At 49.4% G+C, this 27,309-nt stretch overlaps 1 protein-coding gene across 4 annotated transcripts in view; it reads right to left on the bottom strand.

Annotated features, from left to right (window-relative positions):
• The window catches only part of WHRN (whirlin), an 89,647-nt gene extending 70,166 nt beyond the window's left edge, over nucleotides 1–19,481 (bottom strand). For all 4 annotated transcript variants that reach the window (XM_032307582.1, XM_032307585.1, XM_032307583.1 and 1 more), the window contains exon 1: nucleotides 18,837–19,481. In XM_032307582.1, the coding sequence (XP_032163473.1) occupies nucleotides 18,837–19,460 (624 nt within the window). In that variant the 5' untranslated portion in view covers nucleotides 19,461–19,481. The remainder of the gene's footprint in view (nucleotides 1–18,836) is intronic.
• Nucleotides 19,482–27,309: the final 7,828 nt, after the last annotated feature.

The following is a 27,309-nucleotide window of genomic DNA, read 5'->3' as shown; positions in this document are numbered from 1 at the left end:
TCCTCTGGTTGGTAGCTCCATCTAGAAGGAAAGGCTGTATTTACCCATGACAGTCATGAGTCATGGCAGCAAAAAGATCAGGGGCTTTGGGATACGCAGGGACCGAGTCTGGGCAGCCCTCAGGGAGTGAGTCCTCAAGACTGTGCGGGCTGAGGCTGCTGCCAAGGTCCTCGAACCAGATCCTGAGCCAGTGGGCTCTGAGGCTCCCTGCCAGCTGGAAGGGATCAACACCGGGGCAGACGGAGCATCCGAGGTGTGGAAGGAGGGCCACCGCAACCCCGAGTTACCATGGGCAGCAGGGGACCTCCCAAGGGACCCTAGGGCTGGGGAGACTGATGAATGTCTGTCTCCAATGGGACCATGGCTGGGCGGCTCTGTTCTTCGCAGGCAGCTGTCCGTGGGCAGAAAACCCAGAAAACCACATCCAACACCCACCTTAAAGCAACATGCTCTGCCTGGTGCGAGTTGGTTGGCTGTCACCCACGCCCGTCTCCTACACGGCAGCCCGCACCAGGCTCCCGAACCGATTGCTCTTGGCTGTGCCACCCCACACAGGTTACTGACTCTCTCTGTTCATCTGTTTCCTGGAAAATGAAGATCCTAATTCCTCTCTCTCTCGAGGTAGAGGGGCCCTCTATGGCCCAGTGCCTGTCCCCAGAGAATTCAGTGAGCTGTGGCTAAAGCGGAGCGGTCAACAGAGCACGCGCTCCCACGCTTGATCCCGTGTGTTTGCTGGTGAGACTTGACCCAGGGCTTGCCTGCGTTCATGGAGTCAGATCCTCGCGATCGCGATCTGACCGAGCAGACGGCACGACTCAGATACCATCCATCAGCAGATGACTGCGGGGGGGCGGCGTGTTGTGATTATGGAAATGCAAATTATATGTGTATGTCTTCAAAGTTAATAACTTGCTCCTTGGATTAATGTTCTCAGGAGGCAAATGTGCCTCCCTCAGCTCTTCAGAGCCGACTATCAAGCCCCCAAATCACAGTCCAGGCGACAGGATCCTCCACTCTGCAGAGGACAGAGAAAGCGACGGGAGACGGCCGCAGTGGAAAGGGGACCGGGCGTTGTGTGTTCACACGGGAGACGCACACACGCTTCTATGTTCAAGAACATGCACCGAAGAGCGAGTGTGAAGTGCACCACGAGGTCACGGGACCATCAGACTGTTGTCCTCGGGGCATGCACAAAGGACACATTCTGGAAACATCTCAAGGAAGGGCACCTCGTGGTGACTCAGCCAGCCTATTTCAGGACACAGGCCTGCAGAGTCAAGTTTTCTCTCCTCAGGAATAGAGATGCTCAACCTCAGGAAGGGGAGCCTAAGACCCAGGTTCAAGTTAGTGACCAGGAAGAGAGGAAGGGAAGATGTGCGCCTGCTTTTCCTGATCCCACCCTGACCCCCACCTTGCCCGGTGGGGGCTTCGTGTTCAGACTCACTGGGCACCAATCCTGACTCTGTTGACTTGCTGTGTGACACGGCAAATTACCCTACCTCTCTGTGCCTGTTTCTGCATTTAAAATGCCACTGTTGGAAGCATCATTAAGATAACATGGGGTCTGGCTGGCTGAGATGGAGGAGTGTGCAACTCTTGATCGCGGGGTCATGAGTTTGAGCCCTATGTTGGGTGTAGAGATTACTCAAAACTCAAAGAGAGAGAGGAAAAAAAGGATAATGTAGACTGCCGATATGTAGTATATAGCACCTGGCACACAGTAGTACTAAATGTGAATTCCCTTCCTGAGTCTACCAGCTCCTTCTCCCAAACCCAAGCCCCAGAATTCTCTAAAGCTCTTATCTACATGGACACAAACACAGAGGTAGCTCTAGCCTCTCTCTTACAACTTTTCTCAGCTTCAAAAACATCCTTTCTTCCTTTAATCCACACTTCCTCACATCTGCCCTGCCTTTTTTTTTTTTTAATATTTTATTTATTTATTTGACAGAGAGAGATCATAAGCAGGCAGAGAGGCAGGCAGAGAGAGAGGAGGAAGCAGGCTCCCTACTGAGCAGAGAGCCCGGGCTCGATCCCAGGACTCTGAGATCATGACCTGAGCCGAAGGCAGAGGCTTAACCCACTGAGCCACCCAGGTGCCCCTGCCCTGCCTTGGACATTCAGCCCATTCCCACCACCTCCAGAGAGCCTTCCTGGATTACAAAAGACTCTCCATGTCCAAGAGCACCCAGCACACTTCTGTATTTTCACTGCCACCTATACTAGAGTCCCTGCGTCAGCTTCATACATCCTGTCTCTAGGACTCCAAGTTATGTTCCTTGAGGCACACCACATGTTCTGTTTTCTTTATAACCTCTTCCAACAAGATATTTATTGAGCTTTCTAAATGCTAGGCAGCCCCCAGGGAATCTGTTCAAGTGAGGCCGTGGAAAGATCAGGGCCCTACACTAGGGCTCAGGCAGCCTTAGGTCGGCACCCCATGCTTCTCCACACTCACGGGAGCACACACACCTCAGGCACACATGGGATTTAGCAAGAGAAGCAAAAGAGGGGTCAGGAGCTACAGCTCTGGAGCCCAGCTACCGAGGCTCCCGTGCCAGCTCTGCCACAAGGGGCTGTGAGGATTAAATTAGTTATCTGCATAAAGCGTTTAATGCCTAGAGCACAGGTAGGAGATGCAAAAGGATTAGGTCTGATTATGATAGGCTCTCAACCTACCATCCATCATAACCACTGTCTGTCCTTCCAGAATGTTCTGTGCATTTTATAAGTATGTGGAAGCCCACATACAAAAATATGGTTGTCTGATATTTACATAAATTGACTTATGCTTAACATTTTCATCACCGTGGTTTTTTTCAGCTAAAAAGATGTATTTTGGCGACCTTTGCCCACCAGTTCAATGACAGTAAGTAAGCTCATCTTTTTGTGTGCTATGACACTCGCTTTTCCTGGCAGAGAAACACCACCACTGAATTCCCAATCCTGTTGTTGGGCATTTAGATGGTTCTCGGGTTTTGCCACTGCAAACAAACCCACGATAACATACTTTTTCATGCATCTTGAAGCACACGTGTGTCTAATTCTCTAGATCAGTGGAATTCCTGAAGCAGCGGCAAATACATCTTTTTTCATAACCAACCCTGTCCCTCCCTGTTGTAGTTCCTAAAATCACCTGCAGGGGGCAACACTATGACATCGGTGCTTCTGGAAGACCGGACTTCCTCCTCCGCAGCACTGTGGACGGGACTGGGTGGGGGCTTTCCGAGGCCTTTTCCTAAAGCAGGGTTCTCACTCGGGTGCAGGCATCCACCGTCCTTTATGCTTCCTTCCACAGGCTCCAGAAATCTCCTAGTTATAGGCAAACCTTGGCTCTATCTTCCAACTGCAAACTAGAGAATTGCAAACCACCAAAATAAAAAAGTACCTTTAGGGTAAGGATCCCCCTCAGGAGTTTCTCAGGGGAAAGGTACATTCACTAGAAAGCCATTCCCCAAGTTCTATCTCTTCCTGGTTAGGAGACCGCAGACAAGTTGCCTCAGCTTTATCTCCTGTTAAATGGGGCTACTGATGCCTCCTCTTTCGGAGGTACTGTGGGGACAAAAGGAGGACTGACGAAATAATGTACACAGAGCGTCTTGCACTCAGTAGGGTGCATAGCCGGTGCCCGGCACATGGTGGCTAACATTACTGGTAACAGTAGAATTACGGGGATGACCACACATCACCCAGATGAAGAAAGAGACTCTAGGTGGTCGTGTGTCTTATGAAAGGTCAGAAAGAGGGTAAGAGGCAGGGCTTGGATTTGAATCTCGGACTTTCAAAACTCGTGCTTCTCTCATCAGCACTGAAAGGGGGTTCGGATACCCAAGGGCAACTCTGTCTTGGCCTCACAAGATGGACAAAGTGAGGGTCTGAAAAGGGGACGTGGGACTAACAGACCATAAACAAGTGAGAGCCCTCCAAACTCGAACCCTGAGCTTGTGCTAGGTACAGCCACATGGGCTAGAAAGATCCTCCCCATTCAGACCCACTTGGAGGGAGGACAGAAATTAATGGTGTGGACTCTACCGCTGGGGCGTATTTTAATGTCGTGACAAAGTAAAGCCCTAATTAGCCCTGTCTTCAGAGCGCCTTTCCTCTGCGTCACATTTTTATCTATGTTAATTACCTCTTACAGGGACCACTAACTGCAAGCTTCCCGGCCTCTGAAATCAGACTCTGTGTTGTAGCCAGGACATCCTTTTTAAAATGCAAGTGGAGGGGTGCCTGGGTGGCTCAGTGGGTTAAAGCCTCTGCTTTCGGCTCAGGTCATGATCTCAGGGTCGTAGGATTGAGCCCTGCATCAGCTCTCTGCTCAGTAGGAAGCCTGTTTCTTTCTCTCTCTCTCTCTCTCTCTCTAGGCCTGCCTCTCTGCCTACTTTTGATCTCTCTCTCTCTGTCAAATAAATAAGTAAAATCTAAAAAATAAAAAATAAAATCCAAGTGGACCCTGTCCCCTCCATGCCCAAATGCTCCCACTGCTTGTGATGTAAAATACAAACTCCACGCAGTGTGTCTCCGGCTGGACTTGCTGCCTGGCCAGCCACATCACCTGTCCCTGTCACTGGCCTTTCTTACAGTATCAAATGCTTCAAGTTATTTGCCGTGCTGCTCTGTATTCCTGAAAATACGTATCTCAACATACGTATACAGTGATTATTTTATTTATATCCTTCTTGGCAGATGGAGAAGTCAGGGAATTCTGTTTTGGTCACAGATGTGTCAATAAATATGAAAGACTGGAAATTGTGCGTGATTCCACATATGATAAAAGGCAATGAAGAAAATGCAAAAGAAATGCAAAAATCACCTTCCTCCTGAAACTGGTTGCCTTACTTTTAAAACTGACTGCCAATGAAGAATTTTACCACTCCTGAAATACCAACGAATTCTCTAGTAGAATCTAAACAATGCATGAATTTCCCTTTTCCCCTTACTTGCTAGGAAGCTCACAACTCCACTTAAATATAAAATATTATTCCCATTAAAGGCAACATACACATTCACACACTTTCCAATCTGGTTTCCGAGCTCTGTGCCTTTTTCATGATGTCCTTTCTAAGTTAAGTCACTCAATTATTTCTGAAGTAGGAAAAAATTAATCACAAATATATTACAAGTAAGTAAACACGGGATATGTAGAGTTCAAAGAGAATGTTAAATCACACCAATCATACAGGAAAACAACTGCCAAGTGAATGAATGAATGCTGGAGTACATCTCAAGGATCAGACACCTTATACATGGACTTGGAAGCAGAGAGATTTTTCACAGATGCTTGGGGAATAACTCTGCTTTCTCATCCCACTCTCTCCTTCCACTCCCCGGACATACTTTACTGCTGCTGCCTTTGGTCTAAGAATCATGTCATTTAAAAACATTCCGTTACATAAAAGTCCCAAAAGTGTTAGTTTACATTCCTCTGGAACGCTGACACACACAGGTAGCGGTAAACTGAGCAGTACGCTGTCTCAAAGAACAGTAGCTTCACGTTGGTGTCCCTGACAGCTGTGGGCCTGTCATGAGGCTAGGATTGGGGCAAAGCTTGCCACCATATGGCCACCCACTCTGGCTCTCTGTGGACACCTCACCTCTTTAAGCAGCTACAAGCTCACGGAAATCAATTTAGACCGTAGAGCAGCCCTCTTCCCCAAGATGCAGCCCAACATATGCATGAAGCAAAAATAAACAGAAGCAGGTGATCCAACCACGGAGGAATGTGAAAGCACAGAAATAAGGATCTGGGGATAGGACAGAGAACGGACAGCTAGTTAGGAGGGTGGAGTAATCAACATCTTCTTTCCTCTCTTGAGTTTTTCTTTTAACGTTGTTTCAATTTGCCTTTAATTGGAGCCTTACAAAGTAGATTTCAAAAAATCAACTCTTCATTCTCTCCACTGTCCTTTCTTTATGAGTTTGACCTTCTCCAAGGGCTCGGTGTGAAGAAGGAAGCCTTTGCTCCAGGGCTGGGAACACCAGGATCCCAGAGCCTGGAACAGGGACCTGACATTTTAAAGCCCCTGATCTCTGGTATCTTTGCTCCTAAACGTCTCTGTGACTTAAGGCTGTGCGAAAAGGAAAAACACGAAGGATCAAAGAGAGAAAGAAAATGTTGTCCTTGGGGATAATGCTATGGGAAACTCGCAAGACAGTGACAGAATCGCCATCCCCTTGCAAAAGAACTCAGGCAATGAGGACAGAGCAGATTCCAGAAAGATATCGATTCCCTTTTAATGCAATTCTTCAATTATCCACTAAGCCTGGCTTTTGGTCTCTTATAATTTAAGTAAATTGCTTTATAAATGTTCTTTTAAATTCAGTCTCTTTATTCTTTTCCTTTTTTTCTTTTGGGAAGAACTAACAAGATTCTAGGAGTCATCAACATAATCACTCAGGACAAGCCTCGATGGGTTTCCAATGGAGTTGCTGGAACCTAGAACCAATATCCATAGCACATCCATCTGTCAGAAAAAATCTGATTATATACCAACATTTTCGTGGCCCAAGAGTGGATACCTGGATGGAGTATACTCTCCTGGAGGACACTTAACATTCCTCTTCCTCACCACTTTCTGTGCATTCCGCTAACAAGGGACAGGCCTCCAGTTTAATTCATCCTCGGACTAAAGAATCTGAATTCCAGTTGGGTTCCAGATGAATCAACCACCCGACAGCTACTCCTAACAACCATCTCTTAAAGAAAAGGCTGATAGGTCTGAGGAGGTGGAAATGCAACACTCTTGTGATTAAATGGCCATAGGACATCAGTAAGTTACACACCAAAAATAAATGTACATATACCCTATACAATAGTGTTATATGATGTGTACGTAACCTTCTGCTACGTGCTATTTATGTGTGTATACAGCTATACAAATAATAAACATGCAAAGGTATTCAACCTCACTATTTAAATTATGCAAATTAAAACAGGTTACCTTTTTGTCCAACAGATCAACAAAAATGGGAAAGAAATATAATATCCGGTGTCAGCAAGGCTGGGGGAAAATGAAGCATCCCATATATTGCTAACATTGATAGAGGAGACTGTAAAATAAGAAACTCTTCCCCAAGAACAATCTGGCAACAGTTAACCAAGCCTTAAAATTCTCCCTATGCCCGGAGCCAATGCCACCTCTAGAAAGACAGCCCAAGGAATTTTTAGAGACGTGCTTCCAGATTAATGTGCCAGGACACATTGTCTAGAGCAGCAATGTGGCTAACATTTAAGAAACAAACCATCCAAAAAGAAATCAGTCAAATCACGCACTTCTTTGCTATGACGCAATGGTTAAAAACCACGTTCTAGAAACATTTATCAGTCATGATACACTGTTTGGCGAGACAGGTTTCAAAAACTATGTTCAGAACGGCAGTTTTATAGCATATTCCCAGTAGGAATTTACACACGTGGGCACGCAGGGGACCAGAAAGACGGCAATCCAATTGTCAATAGTGATTATTTCTGGGCGAGCGGATCATCGATATTTTGGGGGGTCTTTTTCCTTTGTGTTTTCCTGGGGTTTCCGAGCTCTATAATTGAACCCGTATCTCTCGGGTCATTAACACACGTGCACACACACATTTTATTTTAAATGCTTAGGCGGACTCCTCTGCTCCTCGTGTTTCCCACGAACCAAACAAGATGGCTCTTAATCTGTCCGGCCTGCAATGGTGCTGACGACCACCCGCCTCTCACACGCCGCCCCGGAGATCCTGTTTGCGCTGTGCCCACGCTGCAGACCACACAGACGGCGCAGGCGGATTCGCACCCTCGGCTCCATCAATGAGAGGGTTTCCTAAGTTGCGGGTTTATCCTAATGGGGGTGGAGTCGAGGTCACAGTTAATCTATTTAGGGAATTTCCACAGACAATGCACAAAATAAAATCCCAACAAAGGTCTGGGCATGGCAAGAGAGATAAGAGAGGGTGAAGGGGGAAAAAAGGGGGGGGCAAGAGTGCCCAGTGCTGTGGGGGTACCTGAAGCCTATCAGTAAGATGCACCGAGCTCGCCCAGGAAAGGGCAGGGCGGCCGCGGCCCTGGCTGCCTGCTCACTCGGGGGGTTTCTGATCAAACGGCTGCAACGCCCGTCTCAGTAAGGAAAACAGCGTCAGAGAGGCAATGTCCATCCACTGAAACGGGGCTGCGGCCAGCGCCTTGCTAGGCTGCACACCTGCCAGGAGGTGGCAATGAGCGCACACTTTGGAGGCAGGAGGAAACAGTTCAAATCCCAGCCCTGCCACCTCCTACAAGCCTACTGGTGACCGGCCACTTCTTCCTCTCCATGCTCGGCCTCCTCTCCCTGGGGGCTGCGCCCAAGAGCCGGTGGGGAGATCTGCGCTAAGCCCTCGCAGAGCTCCAGGCGGCACACAGATGCCGGTCCTTGGGGGCCGTATTTATTCGTGGGCTCAGAATTGCGAGCTTGGAAGCATCTTAGGTGCTGAGTATGCTATACCAAGAAGTCTTAACTGGTGCGGAAGAGACCCCAGCACAGCGATGGGAACACAGCAGGTAATCACGAAATGCTCAAATCAAAATCTGAAAGCCCCCAGTGCTTTCAGAAGTTAACTGTATGGCCACTAGTACCCCCATTTTAGAGACGAGGAAATTGAACAGGGAAGTTCAGAAACACGCCTGCTGTTGACTATTATTCCTCTTACAACGTTATCAAAGAGGCATTTGAGAATCAGAGAGGTCACGGAGTTTGTTCAAGGCCCCACAGGTGCACAGTGGCAGAGCCAGGCTTTGAACCCAGAGCCCCCAGCTCCAGGGCCCAGGCTATAGCATCACAGGATGTCACCTCTCTCGACGTTGGAGGGACAGATGCATCCCCTCAAGTCAACAAAGCCTGATTCTGATTCCTGGCTCTGCCACCTTCCATCTTTGTGACAATAGGCAAGTGACGAACTCTTTGCAATTTTTTGTACAACAAAGCAATAAAAGCGGTACCTACTTTGAACCTATTGGGCTAGTGTGAGGTTCAAGTGAGTTCATATATAGAAAGTCCAGAGAATACCATATGGATTACTGTAAGCCCTCAATACAGAAGTTATTACCACGGAGCAATTCAAAGAAACATTCGGAGATGTGTAATCTGTGTCACAACCAGTGAATCAGGGTCACTGTGCTGATGGGGCCGTGGAGGAGATGAGAGGGGTTCCTGCAGACAGGGTAGTTGTGGGTGGGCGGGACGGTCCACTGAGGCTGGCCTCACTGGGGCCGTGGGTGTCGACAGGTGCAGGGACCCAAGCTGCCTTTCAGAGGAGGGCAGTGCTGCCTGTCTGGTCAAGTGTGGACAGCACTCGGGGAAAAGCCAGAGAAACGGACTGTCTGCAGACAGAAGGGGATCAGATCACCGGCAGCCTGAACACCAGGTTCAGGAGCTCGGCTTCTGCCCTGAAGGCTCTCAGCTCCAGTGCAAGGCGCTAGGCAGGGAACCACTTGATGAGCGACAAAGCTGAAAGTGTGCCCTGCTTCCAGGATACTAAATGGACTGCAAGATGGGAGACAGACAGACGGCCAGGAAGCCGTTGCATTTTGGCCTCCAATGACAGGGATAGGGGAGGTGTGGTCTGAAAGGTGCTGGGGAGGGATCAGGCCAGGAGGGTCTAACCTCACAGGGGCTGGTGCAATCCCCAATGGGGAGACTATAGAGAGGAGAGCAGGTCAAGGTCACTAACTTGGGAAATGCCCATGATTTGTGGGCAAGAGGATGAGGTGCCTTCAGGGGGTCAGGAAGGAGCCAGGACTTTGAAGGCAAATAAATGCTTTTGCTAATATTGGGGAAGAGCTGAAAATTGAATGAATGAACGAATGAATGAGTGAATGAATGAATGAGTGAATGAATGAATGAGTGAATGAATGAATGAGTGAATGAATGAAAGAAAGGCTCTAAAAAGGAGGCCCAGGTCCTGGTCAGAGACAGCATGGGAGACAGGAAGGGATCTGGGGACAAACTGAACATACGGACTTAAACCCTCAGGACCAGGAGAACTTGTGGAGGGCAGAGAGGGTTTAAGGGAGTTTGGGAGAAGGTGGGATAGGCTTGGGGCCCCCTGAGGAGAGAGAGGAGGCGGCAGGAGAGATGGAGCAAGGACAAAGGTGCCGCTGGGCTCAGACGCATCGCAGGACACCATACCCTCCCCGGCCCGCAGGATGGAAACAGCAGAAGGAAGACCCCTCCCCACCTGCACGGAAGGATGATCTCGGAACACTGGACCACTCTTCTCTTTTCTTAATCAGAAACCTCTTAATGAAGCCTCACACACCATTTCAGATGTGGTTCAAATACATTCCAGGGCTTGTTTTTTTTTTTTTTTTAAGTACCGAGGCCGTATTGTCAAATCACCACTTTCAGCCTGCATTTAATTGCTTTAATGGGTTCTGGAAAAACAGCCACCTTCTCTCCCTTCTCATCAAGGCCCCTGGGGAGCCCAAGAGGGAAGGATGCTGGGGAACAGGGATGGCGATGCAGCTGATCTGGGAACTATACTGTCACACATTGGCCTCTGAGCCCAGCACCTGCCCCACGTTTTTAAGAGAGGTGGGGACATACAATTCCATCCGATCTCCGGGCTTTATTACCTCTGTAAAACGAAAGAAAATGCAGATGCCAAAACCCAAACAGGAGCAATTACATTTTTAGAGAAATGCTATGTGGGAATATTGACCACATTTAGTAAATGACTCTGCAATTCAACCAGCTACGATGCATCGAGAGGGCCCTGAGCCCCAGTCATTTCTTCCAAAGGCACCTTTTTTCTTTTTTTAGACTAAGCAGGCACAACAGAAGACTTTCAAAGCCAAGAGGATGCCGTCAATAACATTTTTCATTACAATACCTGCAGTGGGACCTCCGTGGCCCTATTTCTCGAACTTCTGATGTGCGACAGTAGCAATAACCTGTTTGGAAGGGTGAGGGGGTCTGCATCACAGAGAGGCCAAGGGAGATGCTCAAGGTCACGGCCAAGTAACACAGTCAGATGAACCCAGGTCCATCTCCAAAAGCTATCTCTAACCTCTTGGGTACAGACCTCTCTTCCCTGGACTGTCCAACATATCAGTTGACCTTGCACTTCTGGAGCCCTGCTCCGGAACAGCTCAGGATAGAGACAGGGTGGGTCCACTCTCTGGTCAAGTCTTTCTGTGGATAAATGTCGGGGATGGGGGCAGGTCCCAAAGGAAAGGGGTGCTTCCCAAACCTGAGTGTGATGAAGACTTACCTGGGGAGCTTGTTAACTCTCGGGCAAGCTACATTTCTGAATCACTACTTCTAGATTACTTAGATACACCCTTTTAGATGCCACTTTGCTATGTTCTTCCCTGTAACCTGCAGCTTTAGAATCTGGTGAAGACGACATCTTGGGACTTGTTTACGGAAGGCTGAAATATCTGCTTTGCATTCAAAGTTGAGAGGATGCTGATATTACGAAAACTCAGGTAGAGAGGAAAAATAACTATGAAACTGGCTGCCAGCCGAAGCAAAGCCACAGCCAATTTAGTGGAAGGAACACAAATTCTCAAAGGACATGGAGGTAAAGGGGTTGGGACTGGAAAAGGAGAAAAAAATAAATTCACTCGTGCATTTTTCGATAGAGGATAAAGCAGCTTTTAAACGTACATGTGATTAGCAGGAACTTGGCCTCTACTTGAAATGCTGGGGCTTCTTCAAACCTGAACAGGGCTTGGGTTTTGTTTCTGTTTTTTTTTTTTTTTCTTTTTTGTTCGTTTGTTTATTTTTTTAACCAAAAGCCAGAAGATATATCTCACCCAAAGTTGGTTCATTGATTGCTTCAGAATGCATAAATGATTCTATTTTGGAATCACAGATACAGGCTGCAGAAATAACCGACTTCTGGGAATGTGGTTTTAAAATTGAGAGCAAAGCAACAAATGAACTAACCGAAGAGGTCTCGTAGGCTGGCTGGGGCCACAGAGGGTGGGAAAAGCTCCTGCCCACCCAGACCACGTGTTTTGTTTTGTTTTGTTTTTTAAAGGTCTTTTGCTAAAGTAGTATCATAGGGTTTCCCATTTACCAAATGTTTTTGTACCTATTAAGTCATACAATTCCATACCCATCCTGGAAAGGCAAGTGGGATATGCCTATGCCCATTTCACAGCTCCAAAGACTGAGGCAGCCAGAGAGGGCACATGATCTGCTCACAGCCACACCATGACCATCATGGTGAAGCATACGTTAGAACCTATGGCATTCCTCCGTGTTTTCCCCCAAGCACCCACTGCCTTGCAACGCACGGATTTTCTTCGGCTGTCACACTTGGGAACCAAGGAATCCTGAACTCGCCAGCACTGCACTGGATGCAAGATCATTCCATTTACTCTGCAAATATTTATTTACTAAAACACCTACTGTGTGTCAGGCCCTGTGGAGGTGCTGGGGTGGGTGAGGAAGCAATAGGGACCAAATCTTGGTTTCCATGGAGCTGATTTGTCGAGGGCAGGGCACACAGCCAACAAAACCAGTGGAAGGTCCTTCCATGGTGAGCAGTGCTCTGAAGGAAATTACAGCAGCACGAGGGGATGGTGTGGGGGCCTGCTTTGGAGAGAGGGTGGCAGGTATGTGGAGGCATGTGGATGTCACAGCACCTAAAACCCTCAGTGACCTGTGGCCCAGGGTGGGCCCGTGCCACGGCTCCCTGAAGGCAGGGGCCACTGACCATCCATCTCTAAACTCTGAGCACCAGCCACAGGCCTGGGGGCGCGAGTGCCGCTTAGAGCTTGCATGGATGAACAGCTCCCATGAGGATGGGTGGGGCTCAGACATGCCACCTGCCCTTGATGCATGGGCACCACAGTCCCCACTGAATAAAATGAAGTCTGCAGATGGTTCCCCAAAGGCTCCCGAATGTCAGGCACAAAGTATGACGCCTGCTTGCCTTCCAGCAGGGGGCCTGGCCGCGTCTTTCAGGAGGGTGGCTGCGTGACTGCCTAGGGCTGGGTTCCAGGCAGGAACATAGGGCAGAAGGGCCACTTCGTTTCTATTCCCCATGGTGACCCGGGCCTGGTCAGTTTTTACTCCTGAAGCCTGACCTTCCTGGCCTCCCCCGACCCCCTCCCCTCCAGGGAAGGAGAAAGCGCCTGACACAGAGGCAGTGCTCACTCGCTGACGCCAGCCTCCTTTCCTCCCGGAGAGTTCCGGTAAAGCAAAGTTCAAACACAAGTGCACCGGCCCCACGGTGCTGCCTCCTGCAGCGGACGCCAGGAGTGCACAGGAAACAAATGGTCTGATTCCTGTTCTCGGCACCCTTTGCCACCTGCCATGCTGTCAAAGTCAAGTTAAACGTCTGCAGCACAGGAACCTTTAAAAAGCAGCCCCCCACCCTGGGGCACAATGAGAAGCCTGTGTGAGCTCCCTGTTCACATCAGATTCTTGCTTGGGTTTTTGTTTTTGTTTTTTGTTTTTTTAAAAAGGGAGGAAAAAAAGAATAGGTTTTGAAAGATTCGTATTTCAACCTCCAACCACCTCCAGCCGTTAAATGTCACTCCCTCTAATCAAATTCTCTGGTCCTTGCTGGGCACTAGTTTGGGGTCCCTGAGCAGTGGAGCCCAAACGCTGCTCTTCCGGGTCATAAAAGAATCTTGCTGGAAAGACAGTTGGAGCCTAATCCCCCATGGACGCCTGCTTCAGGGCAAAGCCCTTTGCAGGGTGGAGGGGGTGGGGGCGGATTGTGACTCGGAGGAGATGCACACGTGCCGGACGCGGAGCAGACCGGCGTGTGAGGGGCGTGTGAGGGGCGGTGCGTACTTGACAGGTGCGTACAGGCTGTGTGCGTCGTGGCAGAAGAGGGAAGCAACAACACACACCGAATCCAATTAGGCGGGGGCTAAAGGATCATCCTTATCTTTGCAGCTGCGTCCAGATGATCAGTCTGTGGCAGGTAATAAACAACGCCGGGCGTGTCGCAAGAGGGAGGTGACAGAAAAACAAGACTGGCTCCGGGGTAATTCTCCATCTCTTTCGTGTCCAGCTTAAAGCCAAGAGGCAGGACTCTTCTAATTAGTAATATCAATCTCTCCCCCACTCAAAAATAAGGGCATTCTCTTCCAGCCTACAAAACACTTTCTTCACGTGAAGAGGAAACAGCCAGCTGCCGTAGGATTTGGTCCTACGCGGGCACTGTAATTGTCTGAAACCTTGAGTATCAGCTTGGGCCACAGAAATAAATAAGATTAAATGAAAGAAATGGACCCTCTCAACGCACTATATCACACTCTGGATCCGGCCAGCAAACATCTGTTTAATATGGAGTTTATTAATAGTGAGCTTTCAACATGTCATTGCTGGCAAGACCCACAGGACCCAGGAAAGAGGATGGGGCCAGAGGAAAGTCTGTGCGTCCCCATGAACATGTTACCCATGGTTTCCAAATTGGAAAATGGTAATAACCCCAGTGGGAGAAGCTGCATTTCAGATACAAAGTTGGAAGTGGTAATCATTTATAATGGCTTCAGCTAACTATGTACAATGGGAAAATGACAAATGTGTCGTTTAGAATGTGCTGGACTAAATACAATCACTTATATTAATATGGACAGATTCTTTGCGGGTTATTATGCAGAGGAAGGGAGGGTGTGATGACTCTAATTAAATGAAAGGGCTGGCCGATGTTTTCAACTTCTGGAACGTTTCAAATTCTAATATACCCCTTGGAGGAACCCGGGGGGGATGCTGAGATTGTAATGAAGCCATTTCATTTTTATTGGGATGAAACACACACAGGCCACACACATCCCAGCAGCACCCGGCTACCCCACACCCTGCACCCCGTGGCCTACCACCTGCAGAATCGAGGACTTGGAGGGCAAGCGGGTAAGTGAATGTGATTTGGAGCGTGCCCCCAGGGGGGTGCTGTGCATGCCGCCTTCCCATGGTCGTCCTCCCATTTACTCTGGAACGGCACCAGGATTGGGGTTCTTGGGTCGAGGGAGAGCAGTCAAGTTCTCATCAGCACAGTGTGCCACCCGTCAATTTCCTGAATTAGTAGGAGGCTATACAAGAGAGCCAAGATTCTCATCTCTTAATCCTTAGCCAACTTTCTTAACTCTGCCTTAAATGAAATCAATTCCAAAAGAACAAGAAAACACCGGATTAGACATTCTAAATGCCTTCTGTGTAGCACATATGAGCAAATCACAGAATGTCTGAGCCCAGAAGGGACCCTGGGCAGACTCTGGGCAATCCACCCTAGGACACAGAGGGTCAGCCATTGGCCCAAGGTCACACAGCAGGCATGTGGCAGAGCCCAGTGCACCATCCCTGGTCTCTGGGCTCCTTGGCTAATTTACCAACACTTTCTGGCTGGAAACCTCTGAAAGGTCTACTTTTTTTTTTTTTTTTTGGTTTGGCTCCTGTTCATTCAAGAGAGATTTTTCAAAAATCAAACTTTTCAATATAATTACAAATAGTAAATGGCTTGCCTTATCTGGGCCTGTCACTGATGATTTAGCAAATAGCCTTCAAGAGAGGGATGGGAGCCCCCTGGAGAGAGGAACAGAAACCTTGCTAAACTGCTCTAAGCAACAATGGATCCTTGATTTGGGAGAGAGAGAAGTGGAAAAAAAAAATTGTACGTTCAATCGCCTTTGCTCCCTGGGAGGAGGTGACCCTCTCTGACTCATGAACTCTTAAGTAACTTTATTCCTAAAATTTTATTTTCTTTTTACTACACACACATACACACATACACACAATCTCTCCTTCAGGATGCTCAGAGGATCTTTTCCCCCTCTTTCTACCTGCAGGAGAAAAATAAAGGTCTTTTAAGACTGAAAACACATCTCAAGAGCCAAAACACAGAAACAAGTCTATATTGACAGATGAACAGAAAAAGCACACGCGCGCACACACACACACTAGAATATTATTCGGCCACAAAAAAAGGGGAAGGAAATTCTGTCCTTTGCAACAATAGGGATGCACCTGGAGGGCGTTATACTGAGTGAAATAAACCAGACCTATAAAAGCAAATGCTAGATGATCTCACTTATATGTGGAATCTAAAGAAGTCTAATTCACAGAGGAAAAAGAGCAGAAGAGTGGCTGCCAGAGACCGGGGGGGAAAGAAATAGGAAAATGTCAGTCAAAGGGTACAGACTTTCAGTTATAAAATGAGTAAGTTCTGGGGATCTAAGGCCCAGCATGGTGACTACAATAGATAATTCTGTACTGTATGCTTGAAATTTGCAAAGAGAGCATATCCTAAGGGTTCTTACCACAAAAATAAAATAACTCTGGGACGTGATGGATAATTAGCTTGATTGTGGTAATCCTCTTATCCCATACGGGTATCACAAATCAATCACACTGTACACCTTAATTATATACAATTTTCATTTGCCAGTTCTACTTCCAGAAAGATGGGGAGGAAATAAACAAACAAATGAACAAATAAAATAACATTGAAGGAGCAAGAGAACAGGTCTTGTACTAAGTGTCATGGGGTCTATGGCACAGAAAAAGCAGAAAAACTGGTGATATTTGACTCAAGTCTGAGGTTTGGTTAAAAGGAGTGTACCCACATCATAAAATCTCCGACGCCGGGCCCTACCGCACTAAAGCTAATACAGGGGGCTGAAAGTCAAGACCATCCTGGTGAAGGGCAGTGTATAACTTAGCGAAGCTGGGGCCTCTTTGAGCTTGAGGTTCAGGGACTTAATGCCCTTAATTTTGTGGAGGTGGGTCACCAGCCCCAGGGGTTCTTCTGAAGCGTCCTGATGCCGCCTGGCCTGCCTATCCTGCCACCAGGAGATGCTCGCAGCAGAGGCCGCAGAGACCAGGTTCCGCCTCCTCCGTCTTAAATTCCACCCACACGGAAAGTCTGTTCCCCTTTCCCCCTGGAGTTAAGGTGACACAAAGCCGTATTCATTTTGCCTGTTGCTTCTGAAGGTTCCAAAGGGGTGAGTTCCGGGCAGGCTGTGTCTGGCGTTGGCCAGAAGATTGGCACCCCGAGGCAGGAGCTCGTTTGGCTTCAGCCGACCCCTTCCAGAGGAAAAGGGACAGTCAAGGACCCAGGAGGCTGCTAAGCTCCCAGGGCTTCCATACACATTGTGTGCTAAAAACCACAGCACGGAGAGTTTAGGTTTTACGAGAGGAGCCACGGAGGCTCGGACAGGACAGGTGGGGTGACGTGCACGAGACCCGGGAGGGCCGAGCTGAAGCTCCGAGCCGCACAGCTCCAGCCTCTGGCTGTGCCTGACACTGGGATGCCCACCGATGGGCGACCCGTGCTTTCCCTGTCCGGGTTACCTGAGGCCTTTCCAAAGTCTGTCACCTTGTGATGAGTGAGTTACACAAGTCTTTTAAAATTGTCTCTAAAATTGAATCCACAATTATAATTGACCATTTGGATCATGTATCTTTTGAGTATAAATGTATCATCTGGAACTCCAGACCTTTTAGGGCCAAAGGCTAATGGACTATTTCTTTATAAATATATGGAATGTCAGAGAAGAGGGAAGACTGATGTGGGGGGGAGGAGACAGAGAGAGAGGAGGGCAGGTGCATGGAAATGCACAAGAACCTTTGTTTGCTACACCCCCCCTCCCCAAAACAGTATCAATCATCAGGCTTTTCCCAGGAACAGCAGAGAAGTGTCTGAAATCCTCAATGGGCAGGGGGCAGAAGGGCTGGCAACCAAACAAGGAAAGTGAGAGTCAGGCAGGAGATGGTTCTGCCCCAAGTGAACGGGCAGGAAGTGGGCTCACTACACACCTGACCATGGGTCACTGAAGAGGACACAGGAAGTAGCCCAGCAGGCCCTCAGCTGGTGTCCCAATCACCTACACTGAGGAGGACATGAGGCAGGGACAAAAGGTGTGGTGGAGAGAAGCTGGGTCACAGGGCACCCTAAATCCCTAGGAAACATCTCCCCGCCTGCACAAGCTGAGTAGATCACTGTTTTTTCCCCAAACTTCTTCACTTCCTGTACAAAGATGGGCAAAGGTGGCGTGTGTGTGTGTGTGTGTGTGTGTAAACACCTTCAAGGGATTCTCGAATACCCATGTACACCAAACACTATCCATCTCATACCCCAACTGGTTTTCAACAGCCCTAGGTGGTGCAATTAGCAAACACGAAACCGCTTTAAACAGCTTGATTAAATCCCTAGGAGACGGTTGTCATGAGATTTTTCTCAATTAACAGACACAAAAAGTGCAGCTACTCTCAAGGGGGGGGGGTATTTATTTGTGACATGCAGGCAAGGGCCTCCTTGCCAACAAGGATAGGGACACTTAGAAGGTCCAGTGGCCCCATTTTCCTCATGGAGATCCAGAGGTTTGCAAAGGAAAAAAGAGTCCAGTCCCAGGACACACAGCCTGGTGTGTCCACAGCTGAGTCAGGCTGGAGCCCTGAGGATCACAGACAGCCTCCTCCCACGGGGCTGGTGCTAACAAACTTTCTTCCAGGGGTTAAAACCTGCCTGAACGATGAAAACAGCAACAGCAGAAGTGGGGACCACCCACTGATTACTAACCACAGGAGACCTTACCTTTTCCTTTTTTAATGCTGGTAAGAATCCCTCTGTCTTTCACACTTGTAATCATATATTTGTCCGTGTTTATCTGATGTCTGTCTCCCACACACTGCTAGCTTTTATGCCCGCCACGAAAGCAGGCTCCAAGTCTGTTTGCCCACCACCCTATCCACAGCACCCGTTATCTATCCGCTAAAACAAAACTAGATGTTTCAGTCTTAAAGAAACATGCCTTAAGAAACACGGGGCCCAGAAAGATTAGGCAGTTTGCCTAAGGACACACACGGGCAGAGCTCCTGTCACTCTGTCCTGTACTCGTCCCCAGACCAAAGGCTTACCTTGACAGCCTCAGCGTGGGTCACCCGGGCCAGGGACTTGTCGTTGACACGCAAAATCTGGTCCCCAACTCGCAGCCCTTCCTTCTCGGCCAGAGAGCCTGGCTCCACCAGCGACACATAGATGCCCACGCCATGCTCCGAGCCCCCGCGGATGCTGAAGCCCAAGCCCTCGTGGGCCTTGGCGCGCCGCAGGCTCACCAGGCGCACCTCCCCTGGCCCCGCACCGTCGGGGCCGCCCCAGGCGGGCTGCCGGTAGGGGGTGGTGGCGGGCAGGTAGAGGCCCTCGGCGGTGTACTGGTCGAAGAGCAGCTGGTCGGAGCGCGGGATGACCAGGCGCAGCATGGGCAGCAGGCGCCGCTTGACCGGGCTGTCCAGCAGCACGCGCAGGGTGCGCACCAGGTCGAAGACGTTGCGGCGCGCGTGGTACGCGTTCAGGCAGTGCGTGAACTGCTCCCGCTCCGCCTCGCTCAGCAGCGCCGTCAGCGCCTGGTGCAGCTGGCGCACGTTGGCAGACAGAAGCCGCAGCCCCGCGCCCCCGCCGCCGCCGCCGCCCGCCCCGGCCGCCGAGCCCACCGAGCCGGTGGAGGACGAGCTCACCGACAGGCCGTCCAGCGGTGCGTTCATCTCCCCGCCGAGGCCCGAGCGGACGCGGGGCGCGCCGAGGGGCAACTGCGGGCGCTCGCCGGCACCGGAACGGCAGCCGGAGCCCGCCGGGGGCGGGGGGGGCGCAGAGACGGCGGCCGTAGTCTGGCTTCGCGGCGAGCGGGTGGGCGCGGAGAAGGCGCTGGATCCGGGGAGACGCGGGGACGGCGGCCGGAGTCTGGGTCTGGGGGGCGATGCAACAGTGGCAGAATCCCTGGGGGATCGCGGAGACCGCCGCTGGAGTGCCGGGCGCGCGAAGACGGAGGGGTCCTGATCCTGCAGTCCGAGGGGCGCAGAGACGGCAGCTGGAGTCGGGAGGACACGGAGACGGCGGCCGGATCCCGGGCAAAGCGGAGACGGGCGACAGGGTCCCGGGGGATGTGGAGTTGGCGGCTGTAGCCCGGAGGTCGCGGAGACTGCGGCTGGAGTCCGGAGTGGCGGGGGTGGGGGTGCGGGACGCAGAGAGAGCCGCTACATTCTGGAGGGCACAGAGACGGCGGGTGTCTGGAGTGGGGGGCTCAGCAAAGCAGACCGCCCCGTCACACCATGCCCGGGGCTCCCCCAGCCGGGCCGCCCGTTCCTCTCGGGCTGGGGGACCCCAAAGTCTTAAGTTGGGGTGGGGGCGCTCTAGTCCCCCAGCCCCTCGAACCGCAGCCCGTGGAGCCGCGCGGGCGTCCACGAGGGGCTGCAGGGCATGTCCGAGGATGCAGCAGCCCCGGGACCCCCGCGGTCCTGCGCCGCCTGGGCGCAGACGGAGCCGCGCCGCCGCGAGCCAGGACTTTGCGAACTGTTGAGCTGCCCGGGGCCGATCTTCCAGCGAGTTCCGACGCCGTCGCCGTCGCCTGCCCAGACTTGGCCCCGCCCCCTGCCCCTCCCCCTCCCCCCTCCCCCCACGGGCTCTTCAGGAAATGACGTCCCGCCTAGCGCCTGGCGGTTGCCTGGAGACGGGGTGAAACAGTCCAGCCCAGGGGAAGAAAGGGGTGAAAGTGGGGGTTGGGGTGGGAGGAGCTCCGGGGGCCCCTGCGAAGCCCCCTCCCCTGTTCTCCAGCCACGAGTTGAGATCGGGTGGGCTCCAAACCTATGCTCTTTGGGGATCGAAGCCTAAGCCTCAGGACCGCTTTGGAGCAATTAGCCGGCTAGCTAATTGACAATTATAGGGGAAAATAGCCAACTTTTTGCCTCTAAACTGCTAAACACCCTAGGCACGGTTTCCTACCTTAAAACGTTGCGCTCTCCTCTTGCACTCCCCGACTTACAAGTTCAAGTGTTTCTGTGGACGATGGTTGGGCGCCTACTGTGTGCAAGAGATATATACAAGCGTATTCTGGGTGCCTGCCGACTGGACCACCACTCGGGAGGCCAGAAAGCCGCTTTCAGAAATATAAGTGTACACAACCCGCATACACACACAAATGGGTGAGTGTAAGACTGGTGAAATCTGAATAAGGCGGGTGGGTTGTATATCAAAGTCAATGTACTGATTGTGATCTCGTCAACACAGGGGAAAACATGGGATGTCTGTATTTTTTCTTACAACTTCATGTGAATCTACAATTATCTTAAAATAAAAAATTTAAAAATTTGTATAAAGGACTGGGGAGAAAAGTATTCTGTGCCTTCCCATTCCAGGATGAAATGGGAAGATATTCCAAGGCGTGGCCTAGAGTTCTCCCCCACCCCACTACCCAAATATGATCCAGATTCAAACGTGGCTTTCTAAGGAGCCCAGTACACACACACACACACACACACACACACACCCAGTCAACTGACTCTCCTAAACTGTTCTCCTATAGGAAACTTTCTTTTCCCTAAAAACGTGGAATTGCCAATGAAAACTTCTACCTGCCGGAGAGAGAGAATGACTATCATCTAACAGAGCAGTTTGAGCTAGCCCTAGAAAGATGAAGCATCCATTTATTTATTCACTTACTTACTTGGTCACTCTTGATTCACTGTTTTTCAAGCACCTATTCTGTACTAGTCATGTACTGGGTGCTAGAGACAATGGGTAAAAAAATGAAATCACGGGATGGCTGGATGACTCAGTCAGGTAAGCATCTGCCTTTGGCTCAGGTCATGATTCCGGGGTCCTGGAATCGAGTCCTGCATGGAGCTCCTTGCCTGGCGGGAAATCTGCTTCCCCTTCTGCCCTGCCACCCTTGCTTGTGCTTGCTTGCTCTCTCTCTCTGATAAAATTTTAAAAAACAATGAAATCACTCAAGGAGGTCATTGTTTCGTAGGGGAGAAAGACCAGACGAATAAGTAAAGTTAAAAACCAGTAGGGGAGAAAGACCAGACGAATAAGTAAAGTTAAAAACCAGTATGGTAAATGTCATGATGGCTGAGAGAGTGCAGGTTTAGGGGAGAATATTTGATCAACTTTATCAAAGAGGTGACACCTGAACAAAGGTCCCCCTAAGGAGAATGGACTTTCTTTTCTGGGCATTGGATAATCACAGAAGGATTTTTAGCTCTGTTACGTTAGTGCATGCCCAAAACTGAGGTTGGGAATCGAAGCTATATTCCCTGCACCCCCAATCTTCAAGTGTCTTATTCACTTCCCTGAGACAGATCTAGGTTAAATTAATACCCAATGAATGTATTTGTCAGAGTGTTTTAAATAACCCGTTAAGCTACCTTTGGACATATCCGTCATGGCCCTAGGTTTAGCAGCTAATGATGTGTATGGTTCTTCCTCCTTTTAACTGCCGCTGAAGTCTTTGATGCAATAAGCCAAAAATATTTAGATAAAAAAATCAATCTCCCCCATTCCCCAATTATATTAATGGCATATCTCAAAATGTCACCATGCGGGGCTTAATTATATGCAGTTCATGTTTTCTGCAAATGTATTTCATGCTCAGCTTTCACTAGTTTGTGGTTCTAATTATAATTACTGTGATTGGCTTGATAAATGCACCTAGGAGTTAAGATCCCGATTCCCAACACTTTATCCCTGCACAAGGGTGCTTGCGGAAAAGATATTTTGCTTCAGGCAGTAAAAACTACATCATACACATGTCTTAGTAGAGAAAGAAACACTTTCTTCTGCAAACATCAGAGACCATCTGGGATGCCATGCTATTGTTTAATTTCATAGAGGCTAGTTTCAGGGAGGGGGGCAGGCAAGTACAAGAGCAGGGAAAATAACTCATGGGGGCTTCTCCCATCCATCTTGCATAACTGCCTTCGTATCTGTTTGCACCGTGTACCCTCTGATGAGAGGCAGTGTCTAACTGTGCTTAAACCTCAGGAATCCTATTTCATGTCGGAGGATGTGTTTGTCGTTCAGAAATAAGCTCTTGGAAACCCAAGATGTCTGGGCTCCTGAGGGCTACTCTGCCTCCGGCCTTCCAGACCTGGAAGGAAGCCCTGAGTCCGGGAGCAGACCCAGCCCTGGATGCATACTGCCCTCTTCAGAAGGAAAATATTCCCTCGTATATGCCGCGGCTTCCCTTGGCTGACTTCACCAAAGTCACTTTCACCAGGAGTTCGTTATTGCTCCCCAACTCTGGCAAATCAATGTCCTTCTCTGACGCATGTTTCTGGCACCTTGAAGACACTGGAGCAGTTGAAAGACAGAGGGAAGAGTGAATTGTACTCAAGCCCAAAGTGCTTTGTGTCAAATGAGAGTTTTGGTTGTTACGTTTCTGTTTTAACAAAGAGGTAGTATACTGAGTTGTGCCCTGGACGTTTGGAAATAAAAAATCATTCCAGTCCAGAACGTCCCTTTACTAATGGCGTGCCCCGTAACAAATGGCTTCCCCTCTCATCTGCGGAGTTTCTCAACCTTTCCTGTGTCCCCAAAGGGCTGCATCCTATCTAATAAAAAAACACGCAGCAGCCCGTAGAATACCAGGAAGTTGTCAGTTCTTTTCTCTTCTCTTGTTAAGGCAATCTTTAAAAAAAAAACAACTTTTTCTGTTGCAAAGTCATTTGGAACTCCTCCTCTTTCTTCTTATCTGATGGAATATATCTGTAGAAGGCAATAGAGATTCTTTTAATTTAAGGTGTATTTCCTATGGGACATTGGGACATAGAGAAAAATACAACTGAGGTTAATAAGTGCCAGACACTGTTTTAAACACTCAATCCCCCCAACTATTCTGTAAAGAGAGATTCAAGGGGTGTCTGGGTCGCTCAGAGGGTTAAGCCTCTGCCTTCGGCTCAGGTCATGATCTCAGGGTTCTGGGTTTGAGTCCCACATCAGGCCTGCCCTGCAGAGAGCCTGCTTCCTCCCCACCCCCGCCTGCCTCTATCCCCACTTGCAATCTCTCTCTCTCTCTCTCTGTTAAATAAATAAAACCTTTTTTAAAAAAGAGAAAGATTTGACCACCACCACCACCATCGTCCTCATCACCCTCATCATCCTGGTAAAACAGACAGAAAAATCAGGACACAGGGACGTAACTGCCTGCTCCAAGATTGCAGAGGCAGTTAATGGAAGAGTTGGGAATTGAACCCAGGCAGTCTGGCTCCAGAGTTCTTACTCACCTGCTGTGCTGTACAACCTCTGGCATGCTTGGTTGAAAGATGCTAAAAGGTTCGACGTGGGAAAGAAATGAAAGCCACATTTCCTTGCAGGTTGGGCTGGGAATGTCAGAGGATAAACACAAGCTACATACTAAGGATTCCCAGTTGGTACGCTGCTGTTTGGTGCAGGCAGGAACGAGTGGGGGGTGTGTTTAATAAGGACCACCTCATTGAGAGAGGTAGGGTAGAGAGGATTGGGATCCCAGCCCGGACATGGAGTCAGGGACTCAGAGAAATCTGATGCGGGGTGTCATGGGGAGTATCTCCTGGTTTTGGAGATACCACATCCGCTTCAGGACCATGGCCTGTCTCTTCCCCACAATGTCAGTGGGGATGGTATCAGCAGAGAAAAGGGAAATGTCCACGTCTAGGACTGGTAACAATGCAGACAATATTGGTGGAATGACAGGGAGATGAGAGAGGCGAGAAAAAGAGAAAGAACGAAACATGAGGGAAAGAGGGTACAGGTACAGCAACCCTCCCCATCCAAAAGTAGAGCGTTTTCTGATGAAACTTTGGGAAGCTGAAATGCTATAAAGCAAAGAAGGGATTAACATTGATTATTATGGAAAAACTTTTGAGCATCCTCAGACCCCCAAAACAACCTCTCTCGGGCTGTTCTTATACCTTAGGACACAGCTTGCTAACGGATGCACAGAATAAGTCAAGGTCAAGCACAGGTGCTCACAGACACAGCTCGGAGCTCAGGTGGCCTGAGTGTAATTTCTGGGGATGGAGCTTGGTTTGGGCGCATTGTTCTTGTTGCTCAGGATGTACGCTGCCTATGTAACAGCTCACTGCGACACAAAGCCTGAATGCTACTTTTGCTGTTTGCCTTTTTGGGGTGGGGGATACCTGTGTTTATCTTGGCCTTGGCATAATCTCCCCAGACTCTTTCTCATGGTCATAAAGAATTACGTGATGTTTGCGCTAGAAGGGGGCGAGAGCATAGAACTGATCTCCAGGTTTCAAACCCATCGCTCACATTCACTGTGTGACCTTGGGCAAGTCATGGAGGTTTTATGTGCCTCAGTACCCTTTGCCTGCGAAACAGAGACCGTGGTGGTGTCATCAACATTATGATGTCTGAGCTCATGGGTGCACAGGGCTTATCACCCTGCCTGGCAAGTACCAGCTGTTCCCACAAGGCTTGCGTCCATCGTGGTTAAAGTTCTTGCCACACGGGAGCCCCCTAAGAACAGGGCTATGGGCTCCTTTGTCTCTCTGTGCCCGGTGCTCAGCCCCAGGGCAAACACATGATACAGGCTCAGTAATTAGTTGTTGAATACATCCTTGATCCCTCTCCCACTCTTGCCTTACAGATAGGACGATCAAGGGCCAGAGAAGGTTGCTGTCTTAGGCACAGTCCCACGAGGCGCCAGTGGTGTCTGTCCCACCACCTCTTGAGTAGCTAAAAGGGAAAGGTACTGAGAGCTTGCAGGGAAGGGCTAAGCACTGTACAAGCATCGTGTCTTTAATCCTCACAATAATTCTGTGAAACAGATATTATTATGACCCCTACTGTACAGATAAGAAAACTGTGTCTGGGCTTCGAAGCTCTTCTCCCAAAGTCCGTACCGTTAAGGACCCCTCGTATTAACCCCCAGCAGGCTCTCACTGCACCTGGCATCAAGACAGTTGGGATTGATGCTGGCTACTCTCATATAGCTTTGGGGGAAATAATGAATGATAATGATGGCAATAATAAATTGCAGGGAGTCAGTTTGAGGCCAGAAAGAGGCAGAGCCATGGAAGCGACCTTATCAGACATGCTGTGTTGTAATCCGATTGCTATGTAGAGAAGAGCTTCTTTAATCAGAGGATTATATATTGGTTACACCCGGATCCTCACTCCACAAATTGGCGCAGCTCAGATTAGAGAAGCCCCCAGAGGACACATGCTCGCCATGTACCCATCAGCACGGTTAACTGGGGCACCCATCCATGCGTTCCCTCCGACCATTCATCCATCATTCCAACTTCACTTAGCTCCCCTTCCATTCTGCCAGGCGATGTTCTGGACGTTCAGCAGGAGCAAGACCACCAGGGTTCCTGCCCTCCTGGAGCTGAGAGTCGGGAGCTGTTGTGTTGGGAGCCTCACACATGCTGCTGGTGAGCTCTGATGTTAGGGACCCAGGCGAGCCTCCCCAGCTGCTACCCCGTGTACTGAACCTCAGTGTCCCAGGCTTTCTGGCATCACAGTAGAGTGATAACAGAACCACAGACAGACTTGGTGAAATAATTCCTGGTTATGTAACCTTGGAGGAATCACATCACCTCTCTGAGCCTCAGTTTCTTTATATATTTTAAAAAAGAGCTATAAGAAAGGCTATAAAAGAGGAATGGTTGGAAAGTTAGTGGAAATAATGCAGGTAAAGCATGTAGCATGGTACCTGGGACCAGGGCAGCTCTGGGCTCCTGTGAGAATTGCTTTGAGGGGCACCTGGGTGGTGTGATCAGTTGAGCGTCTGAGTCTTGGTTTCGGTTCAGGACACGATCTCAGGGTCCTGGGATCGAGCCCCACATCGGGCTCTGTGCTCCCCCTGGAGTATGCTGGAGAGTCTCTCTCCCTCTCCCTCTGGCCCTCCTGCTTGTGTGCATGCTCTCTCTAAAAAAAAAAAAAATCTTAGGGATGCCTGGGCAGCTCAGTTGGTTGGACGACTGCCTTTGGCTCAGGTCATGATCCTGGAGTCCCGGGATCGAGTCCCGCATTGGGCTCCCAGCTCCACGGGGAGTCTGCTTCTCCCTCTGACCTTCTCCTCGCTCATGCTCTCTCACACTGACTCTCTCTCAATAAATAAATAAATATCTTAAAAAAATCTTAGAAAAAAAGAAAAAAGAAAAAGAACTGCTTTGAGAAAATAATTCTTAGTTTTGCTCGTCTGCATGGATCCTGTAAGACTTCTTCTTTTTTTTTTTTTTTTTTAAATAATGATGTGACTAAATTTCTGGTTAATTGCTTCATGTCCTCGCTGATCCTCAAGGAAGCTTTTCGTTTTGTTTTGTTTTGTTCTTATCTTTAACTCCAGTCTTCAGAGAATTCTAAAAAAGAATGCTGTTCCCAGGACTTTCTGTATATTGTAGGTCAAGTCCGTCCTCTCCTGGCCTCAGTCTTCCCATCTGTACAATGAGGGGCTTGGAGGCAATGATCTGTAGGTCTTTCTAGCTCCGAGAACGGTGTTTTTGTTTCTGTGGCAGAGGAGGAAGAGGGAGGGGGAGGCAAGGACAAGGGGGAAGCAGGAAGAGCTTTCTGGGGTTCTAGGCAGACTTAGATTTAGAATTCTGTCCCTGGCTT

The sequence above is a fragment of the Mustela erminea genome, chromosome 12 (assembly GCF_009829155.1).
Source record: "Mustela erminea isolate mMusErm1 chromosome 12, mMusErm1.Pri, whole genome shotgun sequence".
In the NCBI taxonomy this organism is placed as follows: Eukaryota; Metazoa; Chordata; class Mammalia; order Carnivora; family Mustelidae; genus Mustela; species Mustela erminea.
The sequence above is the reverse complement of the archived record's forward strand: the minus strand, read 5'-3'. Positions and strand labels throughout refer to the sequence as shown.